The sequence below is a fragment of the Strongylocentrotus purpuratus genome, unplaced genomic scaffold (assembly GCF_000002235.5).
Source record: "Strongylocentrotus purpuratus isolate Spur 01 unplaced genomic scaffold, Spur_5.0 spur5_scaffold_13, whole genome shotgun sequence".
NCBI classification, from domain to species: Eukaryota; Metazoa; Echinodermata; class Echinoidea; order Camarodonta; family Strongylocentrotidae; genus Strongylocentrotus; species Strongylocentrotus purpuratus.
The window spans coordinates 20005872-20032916 of NW_022145598.1; the positions used below are offsets into that span (position 1 = coordinate 20005872).

A 27045-nucleotide genomic window follows, 5' to 3' on the forward strand; every position below is an offset into this window, starting at 1 on the left:
TATACAATCCTCCTGCGATCCAATTCATGAAGAACGGCAATGATAGGAGTTTTAACCAGAATTTCATTACATTTAAAGATAAAGCCGAGTTCTGGTCATGCGATTGCATTGTGAAAGGAAAGGTGTGGAATTGATCAGAAAAGGTCGATCATCTAGCATATAAGTAATCGTGTGTACTTCAAGGTTTTGAAATCATAAAAATGATAAGAAATTTGGCCCAGTCTTGGTAAAGTTACAAACACTGTACACAGAAAGATGTATATGGGACTACACGAACACGTGGCGTAAAAATCCTCCTCCCCCCCCCCCCCCCCCCCCCCCCCCCGAGTTTTACGATGTTACATGACATATTTAGAATATGAAGGCATTTGAAGAGCCATGCTTTTCAGGGAACACGTCTTATCTGACGTTCTTCCACATTTGCATAATATGAATGATAACGCTCACAAATTATTTTTCACCTCTTCCCAGAACTCAACCTTCTCTTTAAAGGTATAGACCAGTTTTGGAATGCCCCCCTCTCAAAAAATGAAATGGAATTTCTTATTACCAATTATGTAAAAGAATATGTTTTGACTAATACGTGATGATACAAATTTTGCCAGGAACCTGCCTACTAATTGATATATTTGGTAACTTATAATATCTATCAGGACTGGATAGATATAGGGTAGTCCCATATACATCTTTCTGTGTACAGTGCTTGTAACTTTACCAAGACTAGGCCAAATTTCTTAATCATTTTGATGATTCCAGAACCTTGCAGTACACACCAATACTTATATGCTAGAGGATCAACCTTTTCAGATCGATTCCACAACATTTCTTTCACAATTCAATCACATGACCAGAACTGGTCTAAACCTTTAACATTGTACAAGTTTGAAAGTTCACATCAAACGCTAATGCAATGAACTACTTCCACATTCAGATTGCAGGCATATCATGTAGTGTACGCCGGGCCTTACTTTATTGAAAAATTCAGCTCTAAATGTTACTTCTATATAGAAATGTTGCAAAAAACATGTATTACTTAACATAGAAGTGGCTTTCGAGAAGACTAGTCGACGCATCTATACGCGCTCACACGGACGGAGTATGGCCCGTACAGGACCCAAGTCAGTCATAGGTTCTGTGCACAGGGTTTTATATTGTTCTTTATTTGTTCATACTCCTTAACTGTTAGGCCACAGAATTCCAAGGAAAGGTTATTTTAGTTTAATTCTATACCTTCTAGCTGAACAATCTCTTTTTTAATTAAAAGGTGATTGGTATCCTTTAGAAAAGAAGAAAAGGAGGAAAAGAATCGTTCTTTAAAACACTCCTGTGAGACTACAACCAATGAAAGCCACATCTCGTTTGCCAATCCCAAACCATTAGACCTCTGTATAACTGAATTTGATAAAAATGTAAGTGTACAAAAACTATATCGAGAACAACATCGATGAAAAACAGACCCGGTATATCTTTTAAGAACAATCAGACCTGTTTTAACTGAATTTGATAAAACAAAATAAACATGTAAAAACTCAAGTGAAAAAACTTGCACTGGAAGACAGACCTAGGCCGTGTTACATAAAACTTGTTATTAATTAACAAGTACTAAAATTCTCTGGCAAATGTGCTCTCAGCCAACCAAATGCAATGTTTTCAATCGCTTAGAACCTTCATCGTAACTTGTAATTGGTACCAAATTCTATCCAAAATGGCTCTGGGCCAGTGACTCAAAGCTTACCAATTGATCGTATGATGGGTTAATTTATCTAATGGTTAACTGCTTGTAAATAGCAATCAACTGAAAAATAGCAATCTATTGTTAACTTATCCATGTGGTAAAGGGCCCTGGGGGGTGTTTCACAAAGACTAAGATCGACTTTAAGTTGGACTTAACTATGGCAGGCCATTCATGCCATTGTTTGCTCTCACCGTTTACTGGCATGGTCTCACAAGGGACCTAAAAATCGTGTTCACAAATCTACAGAATTTATATTTTGTGATAATTCATTATTGAAGGAAAAAATATTATTTAAAGATCATAATTGAGGGACCAATGAGAAGAGCAACCAGTGGCACGAATGGCCTGCCATAAATAATGTAAGTTCAAGTTAAAGTCGATTTTAGTCTTAGTGAAACACCCCCCTGGTATGACTTTCCAAACCATCAGACTCAACTAAATTTTGCTGAAAATATAAGCATACAAAAACTATTCTGATAACACTATTGGATGTAAGACGTATCCGGATATCCTCTGAAAAATATCAGACATCCGTCATTGCACTTGGATAGACTTTGGGTTGATGTTGTAGCCGTATTACCAACTGTCTTACTTTGTTAGCAAACCAGCGGTTGATGGGCGTCTTGTTCTTGCTGTACACGTTTAAGAAGATGCCAAAGATGACGAGCATTCCCGACCACACATATCTGATAAAAGGAAAGAGAACCAGAGAGAACATATATGAGAGCATAGTTTAGCATAAATCAAAGATGTATAGTACAGTCAAACCTGTCTATAGCGACCGCCCAAGGAAAACACAAAAAGTGGTCTTTGAAGACAGGTGGTCACTAAAGCAGGTTTGACTGTAGTTAGTAGTGAGTTTTTGAGGGGAATTTGACACCATTCTGATTATTACCAAATAACAAGTGTTGTCAGTCACCAAGAGTGGACTTCCGTTTTACAACAGACAGGTCTTGTGTGATTCACTGTGCCTACCATCATATGGAATTCTTACCTTATATATCATATATTTTCTTCATCCTCGAGATATAGGCAAGTTGGATTATTTGGTTTCATGGGTTTGCTGCTTCAGAGACACTTGCACACCAGGGGAATGTTTCACAAAGGTCCTAAGTTGAACTTATCTCTAAGTTGGACTTAACATTTATGGAAAGCTGTTAGCATCTATGAAAATATTTTGTAACATTTCTTTCAAAAGGCATAATATGTTGATTCAAATCATTCATATTTTCTATTATCAAGGAGATTTCATGTTCTTGATGTGGGATTTATGAAAAGTCTAAAATACTTGAATGTTTGCTTTTGAATATGTTTTATTTTGAGGCTACAAATGACTCTCCAACTTAGAGGTAAGTTTGACTTAGGATCTTTGTGAAACACCCCAGTTCTCTGTAAAACATGTGTTATACTTACTGCATTGTAAATGGCTTACTGAAGAGAAGGAACGATAATATCATCGTGACAGTTTTTCTGGTGGTGGTTACTGAAACACAAAACATACAAGAAATCAGAGAAATACAAGAGAATTCTACTTCCACACTTCATAGTGTGAATTGTGAAATAAATATAAACCCTTCAACTCAAATTGTTTAAACCCCAAAGTGCATGAATACATGGTGTAATGAAAATTCATTTGAATTGTGATTTAAACAGATTCACAATGTGTAGCTTGTGCCAGAAACAAGACTAGGCATGGCATTGTGAGTATCCTTCAAGTACCCTCCACAGTACTGCAGATCAGTGCTGTGTGTGTGTTTGTGTGTGCTACACGATTTGCCTGACATAGCAGTGTATTTGTGTATAGGCTATATAGGTATGCTAGGTGGTGTTTGTGTTGACACTGCTGTACAATCTCTATGGAAGCCGGACATAACGTCATCTTTGCATCTTCCCCAGTATCGTATTAATGCATTGCTAACCTGCGCAGTGCGGGAGGAAGGTCGCCATCTATTGTCGAACATTGTATTTGCGGTAGGGTCAATTGATTCCAGATAGTTTCTCTCACAGTGTAAATCACATGACCAGGGGGGCATTTCACAAAGCCTTTTTTAATGACAAATTACAAAATTCAGTGACAAATCTGCTGATAACCAATCAGAAGCAAGGATTTCAGTAGCTTATAACAAAAACTGTCATTTGTCTCTGATGACAAGTTTTGTGAAACGCCCCCCTGAACTAAACCTTCCCGCTAATCTTCTTACCTGTTACAGTGATTAAGGCACCAAACTGCCTGATCATAGCCAAGACAAAGATGATGCCCATATACCCAGATAATGAGAACAGGATGGCATAAACATACGTTTTAACTGGGTTCTGATAAGACAAACAGACAATAAGAAAATAAAAACAATAGTGATAATTTGTTTTTTTGAAAGATATTTAGTTATTGTACAATTTTGGATTTTAATGTATTCTCGTTTCGTAGTACGATACATGGAATCGCTCCAACATTAGTACCAATAGTAGTAGTACTAGTAGTAGTAGTAGTTGGAGTAGTAGCAGCAGTAGCAGTCATAGCAGTCGTAGCAGTAGTAGCAGTAGTAGCAGTAGTAGCAGTAGTAGTAGTAGTAGCAGTAGTAGTAGTAGTAGTAGTAGCAGTAGTAGTAGTAGTAGTACTGGTAATAGTAGTAGTAGTAGTAGTAGTAGTAGTAGTAGTAGTAGTAGTAGTAGTAGTATTAGTAGTAGTAGTAGTAGTAATAGTAGCCGGTGTAGTACCAGTAGTAATTACATGTACCCTAGTAGTAGTAGTAGGAGTAGGAGTAGTAGTAATAGTAGCCGGAGTAGTAGCAGTAGTAATAGTAGTAGTATTAGTAGTAGTAGTAGTGTAGTAGTAGTAGTAGTAGTAGTAGTAGTAGTAGTAGAAGTAGTAGTACTGGTAGAAGTAGTAGTAGTCGTAGTAGTAGTAGTAATAGTAGTGGTAGGATTAGTAGCAGTAGTAATAGTAGAAGTAGAAGAAGACTTTGTTTGTCCTGCCACGGTACTACTGTCCTTTGGCAAGACATTAACCTACATTTGCGACTCTCCACCAAAGTGTTAAATGGGAAACGGTAGGAGAAAATTCCTTGAATGATGTGAGCATTGAAATCGGTAGCCTAGCAGAGCAGGGGGGTGTTTCACAAAGATTCTAAGTCAAACTTAACTCTAAGTTGGACTTAAATATTATGGAGAGCAATTTGTAGCCTTATAATGAAATATATTCAAAAGCAAAAGTTCCAAGTATTTTCATAAATTCCACTTCAAGAACATGAAATCTCCCATGATATTAGAAATTATGAATGATTTGAATCCACATTTTTACGCCTTTTAAAATAACTTTTACAAAATATTTCCAAGGATGCTAATGGCTTTTCATAATTGTTAAGTCCAACTTAAAGATACTGTAAGTTCAACTTAGGATCTTTGAGAAACACCCCCTGGGGTAATATTGGAGTGCCTTGATGCATATGTGCGCTAAAAAAAATACCCAATATTATAAGTGTTTAATACTTACTTGATAACAAAACCAGAAAGCCTCTAAAAAACTACCATGTGCTACAAGCCCAATGAAGATGATGACGAACCCTATGGAATATGAATATAAAACCTGCAAACAAAGACAAAAATTAAAAACTTAATTTTATTATGCATGTGCAAATTTTGAAAATATACTACTCTAGGTAACCGAGGGGCGACATTAAACCCTTTTGGAAGGGGTCTGGATTGAATGTGCACCGTAAGAGTCTCTTTTCATATGCCCTGTGTGACAATTTTGCAATTTCTGGAGTCCAAACTCACATGTAGATTAAGGGCACCCATGTCTCTCAGGGGCATGGTAAGTGTCGAGCCCTGGGCAATTTTTTTGAATAACATTCAAGAAGTCAAATATTTACAACATTGTAGTTGTTGAAGTCCTAAAATCCATTCAGTCTTTTTATAAGCCAGGGGTGATAGTGAGGACTCCCCCCCCCCCCCCCCCTCATTTTTCTGCTTTCTTCTAGAGTAAATTGCTATGAAGGTTTGATAACCCTTTAGGATTAGGTATAGTATTGGATACAGGGGTGGAGTAAGAAACTCAGTTGGAGTAAAAATTGGAATGGGAGAAAAAAAATTGCAGGAGAATTATCAAAAAGGCATTTACTGTAACTTACTACTTCTGATGAAGATGCTCTGTGCGCTTTCATTGCTTTTTCTTGAACATTTCCTATGACAGCATCGGCACCCAACGCTAATGATATCAATATAATACCTGAAAAGAAGAAAGAGATGTGGTGGTGGTTATTTTACCTGACTGCTAAGAAAGTATAAATGCTTGTAAGTAAGCAACCAGACGGCCGACGGATTAAGGTCCTCTACGAGAGACCTGGTAATGAGGATTAATGTCTTACCAAAGGGGACTAGCGTATCGACTTGGTTTCGAACCCGGGTCACCGGATTACGAGACCACTGCTCTACCGACTGAGCTATCGCACCTCCTCCTTTTTAAGACATACATGGAGCATCAACTCACAACCGTAGCTTAGGAGAGAGAGAGAGAGAGAGAGAGAGAAGAGAAAGAGAGAAGAGACAGAAAGAGAGAGAGAGGGGGAAGAAATAGAGAGAGAGAGAGAGAGAGAAAGAGAGAAGAGAGAAGAGAATGAGAGAAGAGAGAGAGAGAGAGAGAAAGAGAGAGAGGGGAAGAAATAAAGAGAGAGAGAGAAAGAGAAAGAGAAAGAGAGAAGAGAAAGAGAGAAGAGAAAAGAGAAAGAGAGAAGAGAGAGAGAGAGAGAAAGAAAAAGAGAGAGAGAAAGAAAAAGAGAGAGAGAGAGCAAGAAAGAGAGAGAAGGCACAAAAACATGAGACGGATACAGTGTGCTTCAAATGTCTCTATCTCATAACACACAACGATCACCAAGTACATATTGCTGCCACTGTTACACCATGTAATGTTGCTACACAATATAAATTGCCTTTTGGCATTAATTTAAACATGATATTTAGCAACAGTGATACTTTGAGGTGGTTTAACACATTAAAGAGGAAGTCCACCCTGATAATAAGTTGGTTTCAAGAGAAGCAGAAAAAATGAGAGAAACAGGTCAGTGAAATTTTGAGCAAAAACCGATAAAGAATAAGAAAGTCATGAATTTTAAAGTGATTTGTTTCATTCAGGGTTTGTACAAAAACATATTTGTAATAATAATAATATTTAGGATAAATATCTGATTGAAAACTTTCTTAAAGAGAAAATATAAAGTGTTGATTTTTTGTTTGTTAATTGGGCAAGTGAGAGTGGATCTTGCATGATACGTCACAGAGTTGCCAATTTGTGTTTTATTGATAGCACCTTCAAATTCATAACTTTCTTATTTTTCATTGGTTTTTGCTCAAAATTCCACTGACCCTTTTCTCTCATTTTTCTGTGTTTATTAGAACCAACTCAACATCAGGGTGGACTTCCCCATTTGTGTTTTTTCAAAAAGAAATACTGTGACACGAAGATGCTATGAATGGTAATCGTCCTTGTCATCGTCGTCCTTGTCGCTTACCTGTCCTGTCAAACTTCGGTGAGACAGTACTGTCAGCCAAGGTGAAGAAGATAAGACCTATACTCATACAGATAGCCGCACATGCGTCTGTCACCCCATACGGCTTGCCTGAACATGACATGGAACAAACAGAATTACGATAAGTCTTGATAAGTTACAGGTAGAATAAGTGAGTGAAGTTGAAGGAAATGAGACCTACACTCATACAGATGGCCGCACATAATAGACAGAAATATTTCTTCAACAAACAGGGGAGTGTTTCACAAAGACTAAGATCGACTTTAGGTCGGACTTAACTATGGCAGGCCATTCATGCCACTGGTTGCTCTCATCATTATGATTTTAAGATATTATTTTTTTCCTTCAATAATGAATAAGCAGATAGGAATTTGTATAGTGCATGAAATTATCCCGGAGCAATTGATTCAGAAGCGTGTGCCAGACAAAACCAGAACAATAGCCACTTCATGTTTCAACAAATAGTTGTTGACAGCTGGTCACACTAGCAGTCTCTGGAAGGAGTTTCCCACATATACCAATCAATACAAATGATATAAATTTGTTTTAATTACAGAAGAAACAGCGCCAGGTGTCACTGCACTGTTCTCTCACAGTCATGTTACAGACAATTGCTAGGGCTTTATTTGTCAATATTATAGGGTTAGCATAAGGGTCGCTGTAGACAGGTTTGACTGTACCTTGTATAAGGACGCCGCCTATCATGACGGGTATAAGTTTGCAGCATTTAAAGATGACCTGGGTGGGGTAGTTGAGATATCCCAATGATGCGTTGGACATGCCCATGGTCGTCACTGTCAGGATCGAGAGCAGCAAGTATGTCTTCATAGGTATTCTGGGAAGGAAATTAAAAAAGAGTTTGAGTTTGAGTTTGAGTTTGAGTTTGAGTTTGAGTTTGAGTTTGAGTTTGAGTTTGAGTTTGAGTTTGAGTTTGAGTTTTGAGTTTAAGTTTGAGTCAAATTCTAGTCCCATAATCAAACTGTTGCTCTGGGCCCTGTCTCATAAAGAGTTGATATCAATCACAACTTATTTGAGAGTGATATCAATCTCAACTATGTACATACATGTAAGAGATAGGAGACTGCAAACTTGCGATTGATTTGGATCAATCGTAAGCCTTTGTAAGACTGGGCCCTGAGGTGGAAGTGTAAAAAATAATGCATGACTGTATGTCTTCATAGGAGTTCTGGGAAGAAAATTAGAAAAGAGTCAAATTTTTAGTCCTATTATCAAACTGTTGCTCTGCATAATTGCAAATTATTTGAGAGTGATATCAATCGCAGCTATGTACATTAAGAGATAGGAGACTGCAAACTTGCGATTGATTGGAGGACTTGCGATTGATTTGGATCAATGGTAAGTCTTTGTAAGACGGGGCTCTGAAGTATAAGCAAGGGAAGTGTAAAAAATAATGCATAACTCTAGTTTACATGAAGTGCTCTGGAACTGAAAAAGGAACTGTGGTGATATGAATTAATTATTCATTCACAAATATCTTTTACCAGTAGTCTACATTTAATATGAGAAAGAAAATAGAAGAAAGAAAAAATAGATCCCAATGAAAATTCAATGCATTTTTTGAAGAATAGGATCTGAATAAATACAAATATTGTTCTGTTTACCCCCAAATACCTTGGACATATTCAATCTTAAACATGTGCAAACTAATGTCTCGTACAAGTTGTACAATAAATGTTATCAATCAAAGAGGGTTTAAAGACTCCTTCATACGCCTGAGTAAAATGAAAGCATCAACATAAAAATACATTTCAAAACTCGCCCACTTTTCTAAGGCAACAAAATAGATTGTCTGTTCACTCTGCTGAGACTAAGAAAGACATTTACTAATATAGGCGAAAAAATTCTGCACACATCGAATTTAAATTTCTTTCAGGACTATATTGCATTTGATGTCAGGAATTCTTTAAAGGGAAAAACCTCGCTTGAGAGATCTAATGTCCTTTTATAAAAATCAAAATTGGCTATGTTTTCCAACTTTTCAATAACATTCTCCACATTGCATATATTTTTATCGGAAACACTACTGCTATTTAACAGTGTACAAACAAAAGAAAAACATTAATTTTGCCAATTTGAAGAATAATATGTGATCAATTAAAGGTATTATGTCCTATTTACAGGTCAAAAAAATGAAAAGGTCCATTTCCAATGGCATATTAAAGTAAATACTAATTTAGAACTTCCCTAAAAAAAGGGGGGCTTGAAAATGTCTTTAAGTGGGAAAATAACAACTATTAGTTGTCGTATCGACTTAAGAACTACAGTATAGAGCCAGTAAGTAATAGTCTGATTTTCAGACCATTATACTGAATGGTCGTACGTTTTATGCTGCGCAAAGATTCAATCAGTTTCATTTTGGCCATTACAATGAGTGGGTTATTGATTTAGACAAATGCTCATGTACCCTTTACAGCTCATTAGTATGTTATTACCAAAGATTATCAGTCACTCAATAGTGTCTGACAGTAAAGTCTAGCAAGTAAACATGTTTCCTTGCATAATTTAAATATTAGGACACTGCTAATGTTTAAATTTCACAGAAGGACATACATGACATATTCATAATTTCTGCAAAGTTCTACAGAATTTGATGTTGGCTGCAAAAGGGACATAGTACCTTTAAGCCATAAATATAAATTTTGTCCAAGGCCCCGTTGTATAAAAATTAACATTGATGGTAACTACCATGGAAACCTTGATTTTGATTGGCTGTTGAGCCCTGTTACCATGGTAGTTGCCATTGATGGCAAAGGTACCATATGGTAAGTTTTATGCAACGGGGGCCAGAAAGGGTTAAAATCAAACTCAATAGAGTATTGTAGTAGGATTATAGTCGTACATGTACGTAATATATTATTGGACTTCTGATCCACAAGGTCCCTGGGGGCAAGCAAAGACAAAACAACAAATCTCTATGTCACTTGAGCTCATGGTCAACAAGTACAGTGTATATCCCAATTTAAAGAAGAAAACATGACCTATTCTAGCCCTTAAAATCCCTATTCAGCACCAGATCCAGTTCAACAATAAAGTTAAGAATTCTGATTGTTTCCAAATCAGTCTCCCAAAGTTACAGGGATAGGGTATTGGGAATGTCATTGATCAGAGAAAACGAGGTCCCACCCCAACAATGTATGTTGATGAATCTTCAGCAGGATTTTATTGGATGGATGGCATATACATGTATATCCAACACTTTTTCCACATACTTGTTAATTACAAGAGTCCAATTTGGGAATGACTTGTTTTAATTATTATCATTATCAGTCAAGTAATCTAGGACCAGCCCATTATTGAAGCATAATTTCATCTACATCAACTGGTGCAGGAACTGTTCACATATGCTATACTTAATGTTTTTCTCATAACAAATCTTATGAAGGCTTTTTGTTTTGTTTGTTGTTTTCTTTTTTTTACCAAGGCTCTTTGATTGCTCTTCAGAACTGAATCATTTACCACCCCAGTCAATATTTTGGCTGATGTACATGAACGTTGCTGACACGTTTTTTTTCCCAGACAATTTTCCCTGACCCTCAGGGTTGCATTATGTAAGGCATTTGTATGATTGTAACATTTTATGTTTTTCCTACCTTTTTTATTTAATTTTGTTGTTGTTGTTGTTCTGCCTCTTTTATCTCTATACTTTAAATCTATTTTAGCATTTATAATTGTTTGTAAATATTGTGATTGTGTTTGATTTAAACAAAATATATTTTAAACAAAAAATTTAAAAAGAAACGCTGCTAATGTGTCACATACCTCCTTTTGTTGTCACTCTGGACCTGGGTTGCTAGGAGACCAAATATTGTATAACAACCAAACTGTGTGAATGTCAGATACCAGCCATAAGACTTGAAATCGTCAAAACTGAAGATTAATTCCTGAAATCACAATTAAAGAAATAGAATTGTATCATTGTAACATTTAAATGGAATTAACAGGATAACTTGTAAATCAAATACCAACTGCATGGATATTTGTGGATAGACAGGTAGTTAGGTACACTAGAATCTTTATGCAGCTTAACAGGTATGATGGGGATTGCATGTCTAGGCACTTTATAAAAATAAACCTGTCACTTTTGCCTAAGCTATTAAAGCCTGTCTACACTAGTTTGGCCAGGGGGATTAGACCTCCATGCAAGGTCACTGGCAGTTGGTTATCTCATCAAATCAGCTCTCAAGTAACATAAGAAAAAGAGGATCATGGGGGACCAACAGGCACTGATTAGGCATTGTTTGCTATATAGAGGGCACAAGTAGCTATAAGTAGTACAGTGGGGCTTTAAAGAAAACAATGAATCAAATATCACCAACAATCATAAATATTTGTCTTCTATTATATTAAATCTAACATACAGTACAGTGTGGAAGTCCTAAAAGATTGATTAAATATTGCATAGAAACTTCTTTAAATACCGTAGCTGATTAAAAAAAAAACTGTCTGAATCCGCCACCTGTTCAGACACACAACGTCTGGGTATACAGTATATATGTAGAGAGTTGTACACAACAATAGCTGCACTGTCAATTATATAACTACACAAACAGAAGTCCTTCAACCCTGGACCATTGCCTAACCCAAACCTTAGAAACTATGAACCAAATTTAAAACCCGATTGCAGCACTAATCTTTTTCCTTAATTTTGATGAAATAAAGCCCAGAACAGGTGTCAGATACTGTAGATCACCATATACATTTATTAGTCTTACAAATTATGATAATTCTCCGTCTAACAGAATTTCATGAGGGCATTTAATCTCTTTTATAAACTAAAGGTGTACATTTTATCCACCCATAGAGAAAACTACATGTACATGTAGACTCTAAAAGGAGGCAAAAAAATCAGTGAAGAAGCCTGGTGAAAGTTTGAAGGAAATGGGACAAACAGAAACAGCTTATGAATTGTTAAAGTTGAAATCAATAGGAGCCTAAGTTGAACTTACATGTACAGTACATGTACATTTATCTCTAAGCTGAACTTAAAAATTATGGAGAGCCATTTGTAGCCTTAAACAAAATATATTCAAAAGCAAGTATTTTAGACTTTTTATTTAAGTTCCACATGGAAGCTCTTATTACCAATCATGTGAAAGAGTATGTTTTGACTAAACATGATGATAAAAAAAATGCTAGATGATCAACCTTTTCTGATCGATTCCACAATGTTTCTTTCACAATTCAATAGCATGACCATAACTGGTCTTTATCTTTAAAATAACTTTTTTATATATTTAAAGATGTTAACAGCTTTCCATAATTTGTAAGGCCAACTTAGAGATAAGTTCAACTTTAAAGGATCTTTGTGAAACACCCCCCAGGTGAGTTTAGGCATATTTTGTAACATTTTAGTTTGTACACAAATTGCAATCATTAGGCGACTTTTTGAGCAGTGGATCTGATATGAAGCCTCATTGACGAATGAGCTGTAAACTTCCTCAAAAACATTCCAACATGGCATTTGCATGTCAAGGGGTCAATGACACAAAGACGTACGTACAGTAACTCTATTTTGGCCATTTTGAGAAAAAGTGGTTAACTGTATTTGTCACTGAGCACTATTAAAGTCTATGTTTCACCAGCCATTGACTTCAATGGGGTGGGGTGTTGGATGGATTTAAGGCCCACATTTTCTGAACATTTTGATATCAAATACTCCATTTGGCAAAATATGGAGTATCGGCTTTGTGTCACTGAACCCTCGATGTATTATGCATGAAGTTGACTCAATTTTGCTGGAAACCACATGCACTGCCCACAAAAAAATGAGATTGATAAGACTACACTACACTACACACTCAAGTTGCATGGGAGTTTGGTCCAAACATTTCATCTACAGCTGTATATTGCGAAAATGACGCCAATTTGAAGCGCAATCCTTATCAGGGGACATTTTTTGTCTGCGATTGATTTTCTTCCAAAATGTTTCATACATGTTTCAACAATGCGGAAGCTCACCAATCATTCTCCATCTTCACCAGGGTTCCGTTCCACAAAGCCTTTTTTCAATGACAAATGGCAAAAAGCAGTGACAAATCTGCTGATAACCAATCAGAAGCAAGGATTTCAGTAGCTTATAACAAAAACTGTTATTTGTCAGTAATGACAAGTTTTGTGAAATGGGGCCCAGAACTAAACCTTCTATTTAAATAGTTTTACCATATCCCACTCATATCAAACATTTCATTGTAACATTTTGAGGCTTTGGAGAAAGAAAACCTAGCTGATTGGATATTTGAATACCAAGTAGCCATTGTAAACAAGTACCTTTAGGGTTGCTCAGCGCGAACACGCGGAAATAACAGTGTTTACAGTATCCGTGACAATGAAAAGTGTCTGGTTTCTTTTTTGTTCTCTGCATGCTCTACATGCTTTACACACATTATCACAATGATATGTGTGGAAAAACTAACAACAAATTTTCAAGGTAATATTGATTCATCCATTCAAGTGCATCTGCAAAACACAGTTAAATAGAGAATGGAAAACAAATTGAATTCCTGAAACTTTGCACATGCTGCTATACGCCATCGTCGCTATGTTACATCAATGCACAATACAACTTCTTTACAAACCCAACATTTGAAATAGACAGTTCATGAACTACATAGGATTATTAAAGAGGAGATCAAAATTACTTGCAGTCTACTGCCGGCTCTTATTAAAATGCAGGGGGGTGTTTCACAAAGATCCTAAGTTAAACTTATCTCTAAGTTGGACTTAAAAATTATGGAAAGCCATTAGCATCTTTGAAAATATTTTGTAAAAGTTATTTTGAAAGGCTTTAATTGTTTATTTAAATCATTCATATTTTCTATCATCAAGGAGATTTCATGTTCTGGATGTGGAATTTATAAAAAGTCTTAAATACTTGAATTTCTGCTTTTGAATATATTTCATTTTAAGACTCCAATGGCTGTCCATAATTTTTAAGTCCAACTTAGAGTTAAGTTCTACTTAGGATCTTTGTGAAACACCCCCAGATTCATCAAAATAATTTAAGCTTAGGTTTAACCCCATATAAATTGCCAAAAATGATTATTAAACATGGGAGTAAAATTTGGACTTATGTTGCTTTTTTCGATTTAAAATTGGGTCAAAAATGTACCTTCAATGAAAAAATAAACTCCAAATGAGGGTACATGTTTTGTTTCCCTCCCCACCAGCATTGAAAGGGTTATTATCCATTGATGCAATGGAGCACTTCTTTGGATGATGAATAAGAGTTGGGTCAACAGACCTCCAGTACATGCACACTTGTATGACTTCACCAAAAAAAAATGATTTGTTTACCTGACAATATCCATAGATCAGGAAGAAGAAGAAAATGGACCCCATGAGAAAGAAAAACTGGAAGCTAGTAGACCACGTTGAAAGAGGAAACCCAACAACGTAGAACACATCGCGCTGGTTGCTCGGATCTTTCGTCCCTTTATCATCATCTGCAGACGAACCCCCCATGTTCACGACACGCTGTCCATTTGCCGCTCCGGACCCTGCGTCCCCCTTGGGGGGTAGACCACTGGAGGACCTCGCCCCCTGGACATGGCTCGGATCGGGCAACTCCATCAGGTAGGTTGCTGCCTCGCGATACTTGAAGCTGTCGTTGAGCTTGGAGGCTGATGTCTGGCGGGTTGTGAGAGCCCGGTTGGCTGGGACACGGCCCACTAGCCGAGGCTTGTGTGGGTTTGACATGCCTGAGCGGAGATATAAGGGTGCCAGTAAGTTAAGCCCCTGGTGAATCTTTTATTCAAGCTTCACATATTCTACAGGTAGTCTTTTCACTCATGGTACATAAAGTTAACCTACATGTAGTTTAATTGTACACGATTTGTGAGGAATGCTAAAAATTTTGGGAAAAACAATTAAAACCATGATATTCAGAAGAGGGGGGGGGGCAACGCTTTGTAATTGATGAGTACAATTTTGCGACAGTGCAACAACATACACCATAAGAAGTCTGTTTGCATGCTTCAGGTCCCATTCCCCCCTTCCCCCTCCCACAACTTAGGCCATTAAAAAATATATACATGTTTAGCGTCCCCGCCCGCTTCCTTTTTGGAAGCCGCCTCCTATTTTTTGATTTTTGATTTTTTTTAAAGAAAAAAACATGAAAAACACTGCTAAAATGGATCTATTTCTGATTTTAAAAAACTAAATTTTAAAAAAGTCAGCGGCCATCTTGAAAAATAGCTCGACTGTCAGGGAAAATGTACCGAGCGGCTATTTTGAGCGGCCATTTTGAAGAAGAAAAAAAGGGCCTCCTCCTTCCTATTTTTCAAAAAAGCAGGACGCTAAACATGTTTTTTTTATTTGGCCTTACAAAAAAAATGATCTCTGGCTCCTGGTTACATGGAATAAAGGCGCTGAAATTATGATATTGCAAATCTTTATCAAATAATAACAACAACAACAACAATAATAATATTAATAATTATAATCATAATACTCATAATAATAATTATGATAATAATAATGTCAAATATACTTGTTCTAAAATCTGTACATGTACATGTATTTCAAAGCGTCTCATATCACAGAATATGGCATACAAAGCACATTCAACATACTGGGTATAATTTAAAGATACCGGTACTATGATGATACAGTTTAAAGGGATTGGGTATAACTTTGTCTCGGATTCTGGTACAAAATTCTGGATTTAGCTCATGCTGTAATGATAATTATAGACCTTTAGGTCAGTCAGAACCCCATGACTTTTACAAGCCGATCGCTTGTCTGATTTTCAAAATATTTATGATTGGAAATCGAAATCAAATTTTGTGTTTTTCCCTAACGGTTTTCATAACACTAGTCTATTGGGGAAAACAAGTATGGGGAAAACAAGTTGTACGGTAAAAACCGGTCACTCAAAGATTTTTACTTTTTTGAGGCACTTCTTGATCATTTTGAAACGCAATTTTTTTAGGGCTTCAATATTACACCATATCACAGACACTGATAACATGTAGGGCTGCGGGCATCTCAGATTTAACATTGTTAAACGATGCCTTTAAATTATCTGTTTTTATCTTAGTCCTTGAATCCAAGACGATGAATACCCTACACAATGGAAAATACCTGACATTTCCATAAAGTTGTTTCTCTCATGTTATTAATACTGCAACTCTAAAGAAGAAAAAAGTTCCTCAGAATCAATACTGTTTGAGGCTTTGCGTATTGGAGCTGAAATTTAGCTCCTCTGCTAATCCTCCCAATAGCAAAATAAGTTGCATAACTGAACAAATAATTTACGCAAACAGATTCCTCACAAGCTTTGCTGCTTGGGCTGTGGTGGCTCCATGAAAAAAAGAAGGTTAAAAAAAGTCATAAAATTTAATTGTGTTAAGAGAGAGTTTTGTGCCAAAACAGTAAACAATTCTGACTAGGTATCTAGAATGCCTTAAAAGACAAACGTTGGCAATGAAAGGGATCAATCAAACACTGTGTCCACACACAACAAATTCATCGTATTACTACAGCCTATCTGCTCTAGTTTGGCCAGGAGGGATTAGACCTCCCTGCATGGTCACTGATACATGTAGGTGGTTATCTCATCACATCAGCTCTTACATGTACATGTAAATAACATAAGAAAAAGGGGATCATGGGGGACCAATGGTTACGGCTTAAGCATTGTTTGCTACATGTAGTATATAGAGGGTGCAACTAGCTACACGTAGTGCAGTGGGGCTTTAAGTATTCTGTTGGAGATTGTCTTCCCTGAAGCGCAACATTGAATGGCCGAAATACACAATGCCACGATTCTAACAACCCTGCTCAAGTCCTTCAAGAACCACTGCTGCATGGCGGAAGTCTCCTGCACTGAATAGAGTAGGCCTACCTAAGCTTTTTTAAGAATTTCTCAAATTTTTCTTCATTTTCCAAAAGAGCAACAAAAATAATGTCCGAATGTCGAAAATCAATTGAATATGTTAAGTATTGGCTGAGATATGACCACCTGAAGAAATAGATTTCCTATAGGAGCTCAGTGTTATTTTGCTCTGGCTCATAACAGCTTCGGTACTTGATTGAGCTCAACACTTGAAGACTGAAGAGTTCTTCACAAATCACCCTAAAAGCCATTAAATCCTTAGAGCAAATACAGGTCTGAAAGCAATCGTCTGTAGTAGTTTACTAACATTTACATAAATTACCAACTGCATAGCAAACAAAATCTGAAGTTTTCTCTGAGAAACCCTTTGAAAAGAGAACCCTTGAATGTGTAGTTATTCATGAGTAATGCCTCTTGCGAACGACGCAAGATTTAAAATCCTTTATGTCCTAACATACCAAAGGTTACTGAGTTTGTTAAAGCCCCTTTCCGATGAAAATACAACTTGATATAATTGGAAAACTGAATGAATGTAGAATATAAATATAAAGGAATAAAAAGTATTTACCTACATTATTGCACAGAAGGAAATTACAACCTCATTTTCTCAATCCTCCAAATTACAGGTAACAGGGGTCAAATTTGCAGAAGTTTTACAGTGAAACCATGACATGTGGACCCAGCCAGCTCACCTACATGTATATAGCTGAGGCGATGAGACATGCTTAATTCATGCAAAGTCACTGTGAATACTACTCCACATTTATGATTTCATCAAGTCGATAGCAAGTTTTTTGTTGTAGGTCGACAACTTCCGATTTTCAAAGCTTTAGATTTTGAATTTTCAGAGAGCTGTTACTCCTCTGACAGACACTAAAATGGCATATAATTTATATTATTGTAATCTAGCTTTCCGTTGATCAATATTTAATTCATCCATTTAATTTTTTCAGTTTGGATAATTATGGTCTTTAACATTACAGTAAAAAGGTTATAAAGTGGTTTAATTTTGAACTGGATAAATCATTAAACATTACTACTGGCAAGTTTCAAAATTTCCATGAAGAATTACAATTGTATTTCAACAATTTTATATCATGTCACATGTGTTGTGCTATTAAAAAGAGCTATTAGACTGTTTTGGATTTACATGTACATGTTTTCTAAAACATGCTTCATAAATGTACTTTAGAGAAAATTTCAAAGTTACCTAAAGTTCATAAAGATTAATACAGTTTGTTTCAGGATTGCTTTACCTGACTACTATTAAAGTCTGAACATATATGCTTGTAACTAAGCAGCCAGGGAACCAACAGCTTAAATTCCTCTCTGCAGGAATTGGTAACGAGGATTAATGCGGGCACTGGTGCATTGACTTGGGTTAGCATGGTAATAATGAAGCACCACCATCTCAACGACCAAGGCCATCACCACCACTAATACCATTACCACCACTACCACAATTACCATCACCATGCAACCCCATCGACCCTACGATTGCCCATTTCCACCATTACCACTACCATCACCCCGGCACCATTCCCACCACCCCATTAACAGTACCACCACCACCACCCCAATCCCATCATCATCACCACATTTCCACCATCACCACCCCACCACCAACACTACCATCACCACCCCACCACAAACACCACCAGCACCACCACATTTCCCACCAACACCACCTCCATACCACCACCAACACCAAAACTACCATCATCACCACTACTACATTCATACCATCACTACCACCCCATTCTCATCATCGCTACCTCAATACCACCACCAACACCAACACTACCATCATCACCACTACCACATTCATACCATCACTACCACCCCATTCTCATCATCACCACCTCCATACCACCACCAACACCAAAACTACCATGATCACCACTACCACATTCATAACATCACTACCAATCCATTCTCATCAGCACCACCTCCATACCACTACCTACACCAACACTACCATCATCACCACTACCACCTCCATAGTTGAACTTGTGACCTCCCAGTTATAAATGAGACCACTGCTCTACTAGTGTATTTCATCTGCAATTGTTTGTCTATTAGAGGGATGGTTCATCTTAGCAACAAGGTAAATAAATAGTACCATCAAACAGGATGAATCAGACGAGAAAAACTTTCACTACAGATTGTGCTACCTACCCATATTCAGACTTTCAGCATCAACAGATGGAGCTGTATAATTACCTAAAATATTCAGGTTTAGGGCAAAACATCCTCAAGTTTGTAGGAACAGGTATTAGGGAAGTTGTGTTCAATTAATTTAAATGTTAATTTGACTGTGCAAAATGTATAACAATAATTTCCTAATCTGGGCCGATATTCATTTTGATAATAACATCAGTGTTTTACCCAGTTTTCAGATCAGATAAAACAACTTTAAATAAACTAATCAACTTTGGTATTCAATTGAATATTGGCTACCTGGCTAGGAGCCTTTGACTCATGCCAATGATTTTGAAAGCCTTGATTATACATGTAGCTGGCAACAGGGCTGGCAATATGGTATTGTCATTTCAAGGCTCACACAAGTATACAGTGTAGCTTTTGATTTAATGAGAGTTATTTTGGAGTGGCTACTTGACGGTTACACTATCTGAGGTCAATGTTGCCTTGCCTATAGACTTGAAACCATTTTGCTTAAAAAAGCAAAGCTACATGTAAATGCTCATTAAATTAAAGTATTTAATTGAATTATGGCCCTGATCCAGAAAGTGGGCCTCCATTCTGATGATTCCTGTGAAATTATTTGGACATCTCCAACAATTAGGAACAATTAATTTCAACTCAGAAAAATGAAGTAGTTTATTGCCGTTTAGTCTACAACCAGTTCTTCTACTACCCAATTGGTCTATTCCCATATGGTCCACACCCATGCAGCCCGTCTACTAATGACTACTATCCCCATGGTCTAATAATTATCATGTCTACTTAGCATTTGGTCTAATGACCATTTAGGCTACCTGTAATAGTCATTTGGTCTAATATCTATTTGGTCTAATCTCCAAATAAATCAGCTACCCATTTCCAGTCGGTTCAATTCCCAGTTGGTCCAATGTCCATTTTGTCTACCATACATAGGGTCTAATAACTATTCCATAGACTAAACAGCAATTCACCGATGAAGCTAAACTGGTGTCAAGTTGCATGCTTACCATGATGGTGTAGTACGTACAAATGAGTCTTGTTGGATTTCAATCAGACAGATTTCATCACATACATGTAGGCAATGTCAATGTTGTGTAGACATACTCGATCCAGAATTTTGGATGCCTCCACATTGACACTTTTGTATCAAATTACTTAAGGAATGAATTTCGGTTCACGCACAGATTTTTCCAGATCTGGATTCACAGTGAAAAACAAAATCTTTTCTTAATAAATGGCAATAAAAGTTGTGTAATAATTTTGATTTTTCTTTTTTTTTTTCTTTTCTTTTCTTTTCTTTTCTTTTTTTAATTTTTTTTGAATAATTTTTGTAAATTTTTTTTTTTTTAATTTAAAAAAGAGAAAAATAAGAGAAACTGAATGGTGAAAGTTTGAAATAAATCAGACCACAAAGGACAGAGCTACATGTACATGTATGCACAGTTCAAACTGGTAATTATTTCAGTGGGCTGTTACGTAGGACTTCATGGACAACTCTCAAGTTATTCATACATTTTTCAAACATATCGTTATTTCTCTTTTCTCCCAAGTGCCATCTCCCTTGGGAAGTTGGGACACTACTCAATATTTTTTTTTTTTTAAAGACGTACACCGAGTCATACATTTTGGAAGAATGACATTTTAATCATTGTTTTGTGTTGGAACAAGTGGGAAAATTATCCAGCACTACTGTACATTACAGTGACATTATTAATTCAACCAAATTGGAGTGGTATAGTAATAACTAGATTGATGTTCAACTGCATGCAGTCCAAAATGATGCCTCAGCTATAGAGTGATTTTACAAACCAAAACTGAAGCAATCTTTAAATTTCAACTTTGATTGTAATCCATTGACAGATTCTCAGAATATTGTGATTACAAGCTAGATTTCGAAAAACGCTATATACCTTATACGTATATTATACCCTCCCGCACATGAAAATGTCAAGCATTGCTGATCTTTGAACTTGGCGTCTCTGTAAACATGGCATATTTTATAAAGATTTTCTAATGTAAAGAAATGACAAATTCCTGTTTATTAAAGGTACTTTGTCCCATTTGCAGGCCAAAAAAATGAAAAAGTTAAATTCCAACTGCATTTGAAAGATAATACTAATTTAGAACTTCCCTAAAAAAGGTAAGGCTTGAAAATGTCTTCAAGTGGGAAAATAAAGACTATTGGTCGTCAAATCGATTTTCAGACAATTGTACCGAATGGTCATACGTTTTATGCTGCGCAAAGATTCAATCAGTTTAATCTTGGCCATCACAAGAAGTGGGTTATTGATGTAGACAAATGCTCATGTACCCTTTACAACTCTTTTCATTTTCATGTATGTTATTACCAAAGAAGAAAAAAGCCAGTCAGTCACTCAATAGTGTCTGACAGTGAAGTCTAGCAAGTAAACGGGTTTCCTTGCATAATTTGAATATGAGGACACTGCTAACGTTTTAATTTCACAGATAGGACATACATGTACAGTACATGACATATTCATAATTCCTGCAACGTTCTACAGAATTTGAGGTTGGCTGCAAAAGGGACATACATGTACAGGTGTAGTACCTTTAAAGTAAATGTGTAGAAAGATCATAGCTGGAGGATTTATTGTCCTTTCTTGCAAGCGATAGTCTACCTAATAAATGACATGTGATGGCGCTGCCCATCGACTAAATAGTTATTACAGAGATATGACGGTGTGTAAGGCGTCATAACTCCTTAGTCAGGAAGTTGTCCTTGATGTTAGCAAAAAGGGCTTGGTGAAACAAGTAGCGGACAAGTTGCTCACTAACGCTGTTTTTAGTCAAGAAGTTAGACTTATGACGGTTTCTAGGAATGGAACCTAGGCTCACACAAAGGAGCATCAATATCCTGGCTGTGTAGTAAAAGCTGTGCTTTTGATTCTCAACATTTCAAACACCACTGTACAAAACTCAACTGATTTCACTCAAATTCGGTACTTTAGTGACAATTGATGACACCTAAATAGCAGTAAAATACATTTTTTTTAACTTACTGATGTTAAAAAGAATAATTTAAAAATTCAAATTGTAAGTCTAGTGTCAAACTTTGCTTACAGCTGCATCGACATGATTGTGTAGAGTCTATGCGATATTGTGTGGTGTGTGTATTTGTGTATGGGTATAATAATACCTGCCTCACAGCAAGCATGCAGTGCTAGAGGTCAATACGCATTAGCATTGACTCTCTTAGACAGAAATAACCGTCTGATTTGGGTCATTTCTTTAATAAAACTGACATTTGTTGACATTCCCCAATACAGACAGTAACCCAGAGATCTCATACCGTGGGGGTAGCTAGAGCCAGCGATGTACAACTTTTCGTACATGACATTTTCTCCCCGATTTTCTTTATTTAAATCTTATTTTCTGATTTCTAAATCAGATGTAAATTAGGTTGGTATGTCATTTGTCATAATTACATTTATCAAAATTTGATAACTTAATATTTAATGCATAATTTGTGGACTTACTTAGAGTAGTGGCTCCGGTCTGCGGCCGATCGGCGGGAACTGCCGATTCTATTTTTATTGGAATACTCACAGAATACTTCAATACCCTCAATAAAGAGTCCATATACTTACTTATTAAATAGAAGTCACAAATAACCAAACTCACCCACAGCGTGGTCAGCATTGACCATGTTTCGAAATGCTTCGAGTTCCCCGGTTTGCGGGCACGCAGTACCGGTTTGCGGCACGCGTACGTCACAAAGCTTTATGCGCTACGTCACGATGAAAGCATGTACCAAATTACTACGGGTAACCCAAATTCTCATGTTTATCTGTTGCTACGGTAAATTTGTGAAGTTTTAAACAATTTCACCTTTTCCTCGAATGGATCATCCCATACGGGGGTACGTACTACTAGAAACTATCGGGTCATAGGGGGTACACACATCAGCACACATACCATCATACACGATCCCGCATGTTATGTGTGTATTAACACCCCCCGCCGCAAACCAGAAAAACACGTAATTACGTGCCGGTTTGCGGTCACCCCATGCAACTAGCCATGCGGTGGCACAATCAAAATATCTGCGATAGGAGACAGACCACAGCCCTCATACTTCCACAAAAACATCAAATTTCACCTCCAATCGGACAAATATCGGACAAATAGAGCTACAATATTGATCTAGTCATGCCTCGATCTCTTAACTTAAAAGTTAGCACCTGCTGGAATTTTCATCGGCGACTGGTGCCGTAGATTTCCGACATCGCTGACGGATACTCCGTACCGATAGGAGCACCTGCTACGGACATTTTCGGCAAAGCAGAACTTACCGTGGAATCCACGGTAGGTTTCAATGATTATTATCGAGTCATATTCATTTTATTTTTGAAACAAATACCCCTGGCCGCAAACCGGGCGATGCCGCAAACCGGAGACTCTACTCTATATGAATTATCCAATTTGTATCTCAGAACTGTGAAACAGTGCGTTCATGCACTCAAACATAGAGCTATATGACCCAGCGGCCGATATATTTCCGGGTCAACCTACCAAAACATAGCCAATGGCCAATCAGAGCACCCGTTTTGGGGAGTTCGTACTGTAGGTCAAGCCGGGCTGACTCGTACGTAGCTACGGTAGCTATTGGACGTTCGAAAAGAAAAAAATGAATATTCATCAACTAAAACCAAGACGGATAATGTTGACGACGAGACTTTCTCGGATTAATCATTAATTTAGGATCTAAATGAGCAAGCTATCGTAAGTCAAATAAGCTATATATAATATGTTATTTTTAATTTTTATTATAATTGCAGGCTTTGCAGCAGTTATGAGGATGTAAAGAGTGAAAATCTCGTTGCATATCTCATTCATCGCGGTCCGGTCGAACCGAACCATTTGTTCCGTACAATCCCGTACAGTCCCGATAGGCCATACTTCAGTCTCTATAATTGGAGGTCTAGTGGAGCCAGACGTAGTCTCAGCTCAGTGGAACAACCGACGATTAGAGAGACTGAAGTTTTCGGTCTATGACTCTCTATGCTTTGCTGGAGTGCCTAGGCTAGGGGGTCTACAATATCTAGTTAGGCCTAGATCTATTTTGATTTAGCTGCAGTGGTGAGGCATTGTTCAACCAATGGACGTCTGGTCATCTTCTGTGGTGGGATAGGAAAGATATTTCTAATCAGAGGTTGTAGTAACGTTTGCCTTGTCTTGAATGAGTCGTGGCAACGCAACGTATACACTGCACTGCAGTCTAGTCTAGAGAGTACCGCTAGCCGACACACTCTCACACTACAATCCCTGCCGGACTTTCGGCGAGAAGCAACGACAACATCCCGCTCGACTTCGCATACAACACGTTCATTCAAGTAAACATCCAATAACGCACATTCCCACGGCAATCTTAGCAAAATGACATAACCCTTACATAATAAACTAACTAAACATTAATTTTCACTTATAGAAAAAATAATAATTAGAGTTTTCGGCAACTAACCTCTAAAAACTGATGCCACGACTGAAGTTCTCTCTCGGTTGTTACTAAAATTCCGCTGACTGTCAACTAGCAGGACGCCACCTAGCGGTGCTGGTGGTACATGGTCTACAGTCAATCTTTTTGTCACGCATTCAAAAAAAAGTAATCAACTCGATCATGACGGGTCCATGCCAGTTACTTTTTTTTTTGCAACCGTCAGGCACAGAGGTGACCCCCCCCCCCCCCCCCCCAACAAAAAAAAAAAAACAAAAAAAACCACCAAAAAAAATTACATAGGAAAGGTTCCCCTTTAACTTTGTAAGCAGTGCTCCTTTTCAGGTACGAGAAGTGCCCCTTTTCACTTTAGATAAGTGCCCCCTTCACCTCAGACAATTGCCCCATTCAAGAGGTGAAAAGGAACACGAACTTTCTAGAAATGCGATTTTTTTTTTTTCCCCCCTTGAAATTCAGATAACACCCGCCAAATGACTTGTTGGTACCCTCTCTTCTAATTGTTTTTAATCACCAATGCGTGAAATATGCATCATACAAGTTGCATCAAATGAAAGAGGAGGATCTAAGCTTTACAAATATGTGTCATTTATTAATTATAATTGTGATTAAGTTATGATACAACATCAACAGTTCTCGGTTTCGTTTTTTTCTGGGACGCACAGCTCTATGGGCTGGACTATTTGTTTTTTCTCTTATCCTCAAGCGAGGTTTTTATTTCCATATTAATTTTAATACATATTTACTTTGATTACTCAATGATTGAGTGAAACATAACAAAGGCTAAAAATTAAAGTGTATTCAACAATTCAACCAGCTTAGTATTATTTTCTTTGCTAACACATTCATACCTTAAAATAGTCTTAGCAACGACTTAAATTAAAAAATAAAGTATGTGGGTAATAAACAAAACCATTAACAATCTTTTTAACGTAACATTTACACATTGCATATTGCGCATAATTTGAAATTATATTCAGGACAGTATATTTTTCGTTTCCTATGTCCTTATCTACAATTAGTGTCTTTTGGTATTTCTATTTGGAATAGGTTTAGTATCAATTTACAAATTATTTTCCAAAACAAAGTCACATCCATACTATATAACATAAAGTGAAACGTTGAGTCTTGACTACTTGTGCACAAGAGATGCATAAATTATTATTCACAATTTGCCATTTATAAACGTTTTCTTTTGAGGCAATAAACCTGTGAATCATCTTGAAATTAAATTTTGTCAACTTTATTATTACGAATTTGCTTTATCATTATCTGAAACGAATTCCAAAAATAAAAGACATTTGGTTCTAGAATTGACTTCTTACAACGATATAGTAATCTCTCACTTCATAACAAAAACATTCACTTTATCCCCTGTTTCTATTTCTATAAGATTTGAAATATCACATTCATGTTCAAAATCTATCCAACCAACACTGCGGAAATGCTTTCTTTGATTTTGTATATTCAAAATCAAATAAGAGCTGTTGTGCTTTCATTTTTTTTATATATCAATGTAGAGTCATTCCAAATACCATTTGTAATCAAATTTTAAAAAATTAATATAACCGGCATCTAATTGCCATCCTCGATAAAACAATATTTTTGTCCTATTTCCCATATAGGTTCATTTAAAATATTTCTTACTTTAAACATATCAACAAAGGCGCCAAAAAGGTGTGGGGGGGGGGGGGCAAAACGCCTCCCCCGGCAAAAAACAAAACAGTAAAGAAGTAAAGATGGTTCGTATTTTTAACCCCAAAGAACACAACAATAATAAAAACCTGAATTAAATCAAATATAAAATTCGATTCAAAGAAAAGGAAAGTTAACAGGAATTAAATTTCCTAAACATTCCGCATGCCACCTATAAGCTTTTATATAGGCGATACGCGCATATCGTGGAAATATTGTGAGAGGATGGGAAAGCTTTTTTGGGGGGCCCTCGAAAATTTAAAATTTGCACCCCCCCCCCCCAAAAAAAAAAAAAAAAAATAATAATAATAATAATAAATAATTTAAAAAAATAAAGGTAAAAATCACGGGTCCCTTAGAATCCGCCACTGCCCCACTATGCGACATACACACCATCCGACCACACTTCCACCACACACTGTTCCTAGCCTCCTCAGAATATCCCTAAATTAATTGGAGCTACAGACAAACAGAAGTAATCTGTTTAAACATTTTAAAACAATTTAATAGCCCAGTTTAAAAGTTCATGAAAACTTCACTTGTTCCCACTTCTGTAAATGTAAAGCCAATTTACCTGCCC

General features: G+C 36.8%; 1 protein-coding gene across 2 annotated transcripts; it reads right to left on the bottom strand.

Annotated features, from left to right (window-relative positions):
* Window positions 1-926: 926 nt before the first annotated feature.
* Window positions 927-24902, bottom strand: LOC105439617 (adenosine 3'-phospho 5'-phosphosulfate transporter 2). 2 transcript variants are annotated; one of them, XM_030983125.1, is made up of 10 exons: window positions 24780-24902; window positions 14572-14975; window positions 11038-11159; window positions 7938-8092; window positions 7240-7347; window positions 5863-5960; window positions 5226-5318; window positions 3937-4048; window positions 3149-3218; window positions 927-2421 (listed from the first exon to the last, which is right to left on the bottom strand). In XM_030983125.1, exons 2-10 carry the CDS (start codon window positions 14971-14973, stop codon window positions 2259-2261), a joined length of 1323 nt encoding a protein of 440 aa, XP_030838985.1. In that variant the 5' UTR covers window positions 14974-14975; window positions 24780-24902; the 3' UTR covers window positions 927-2258. The 2 variants fall into 2 exon arrangements, with proteins under 2 accessions (XP_030838985.1, XP_030838986.1); XM_030983126.1 differs by lacking the exon at window positions 3149-3218 and having other exon boundaries at window positions 2260-2421; window positions 24780-24868.
* Between the last annotated feature and the right edge of the window lie 2143 nt (window positions 24903-27045).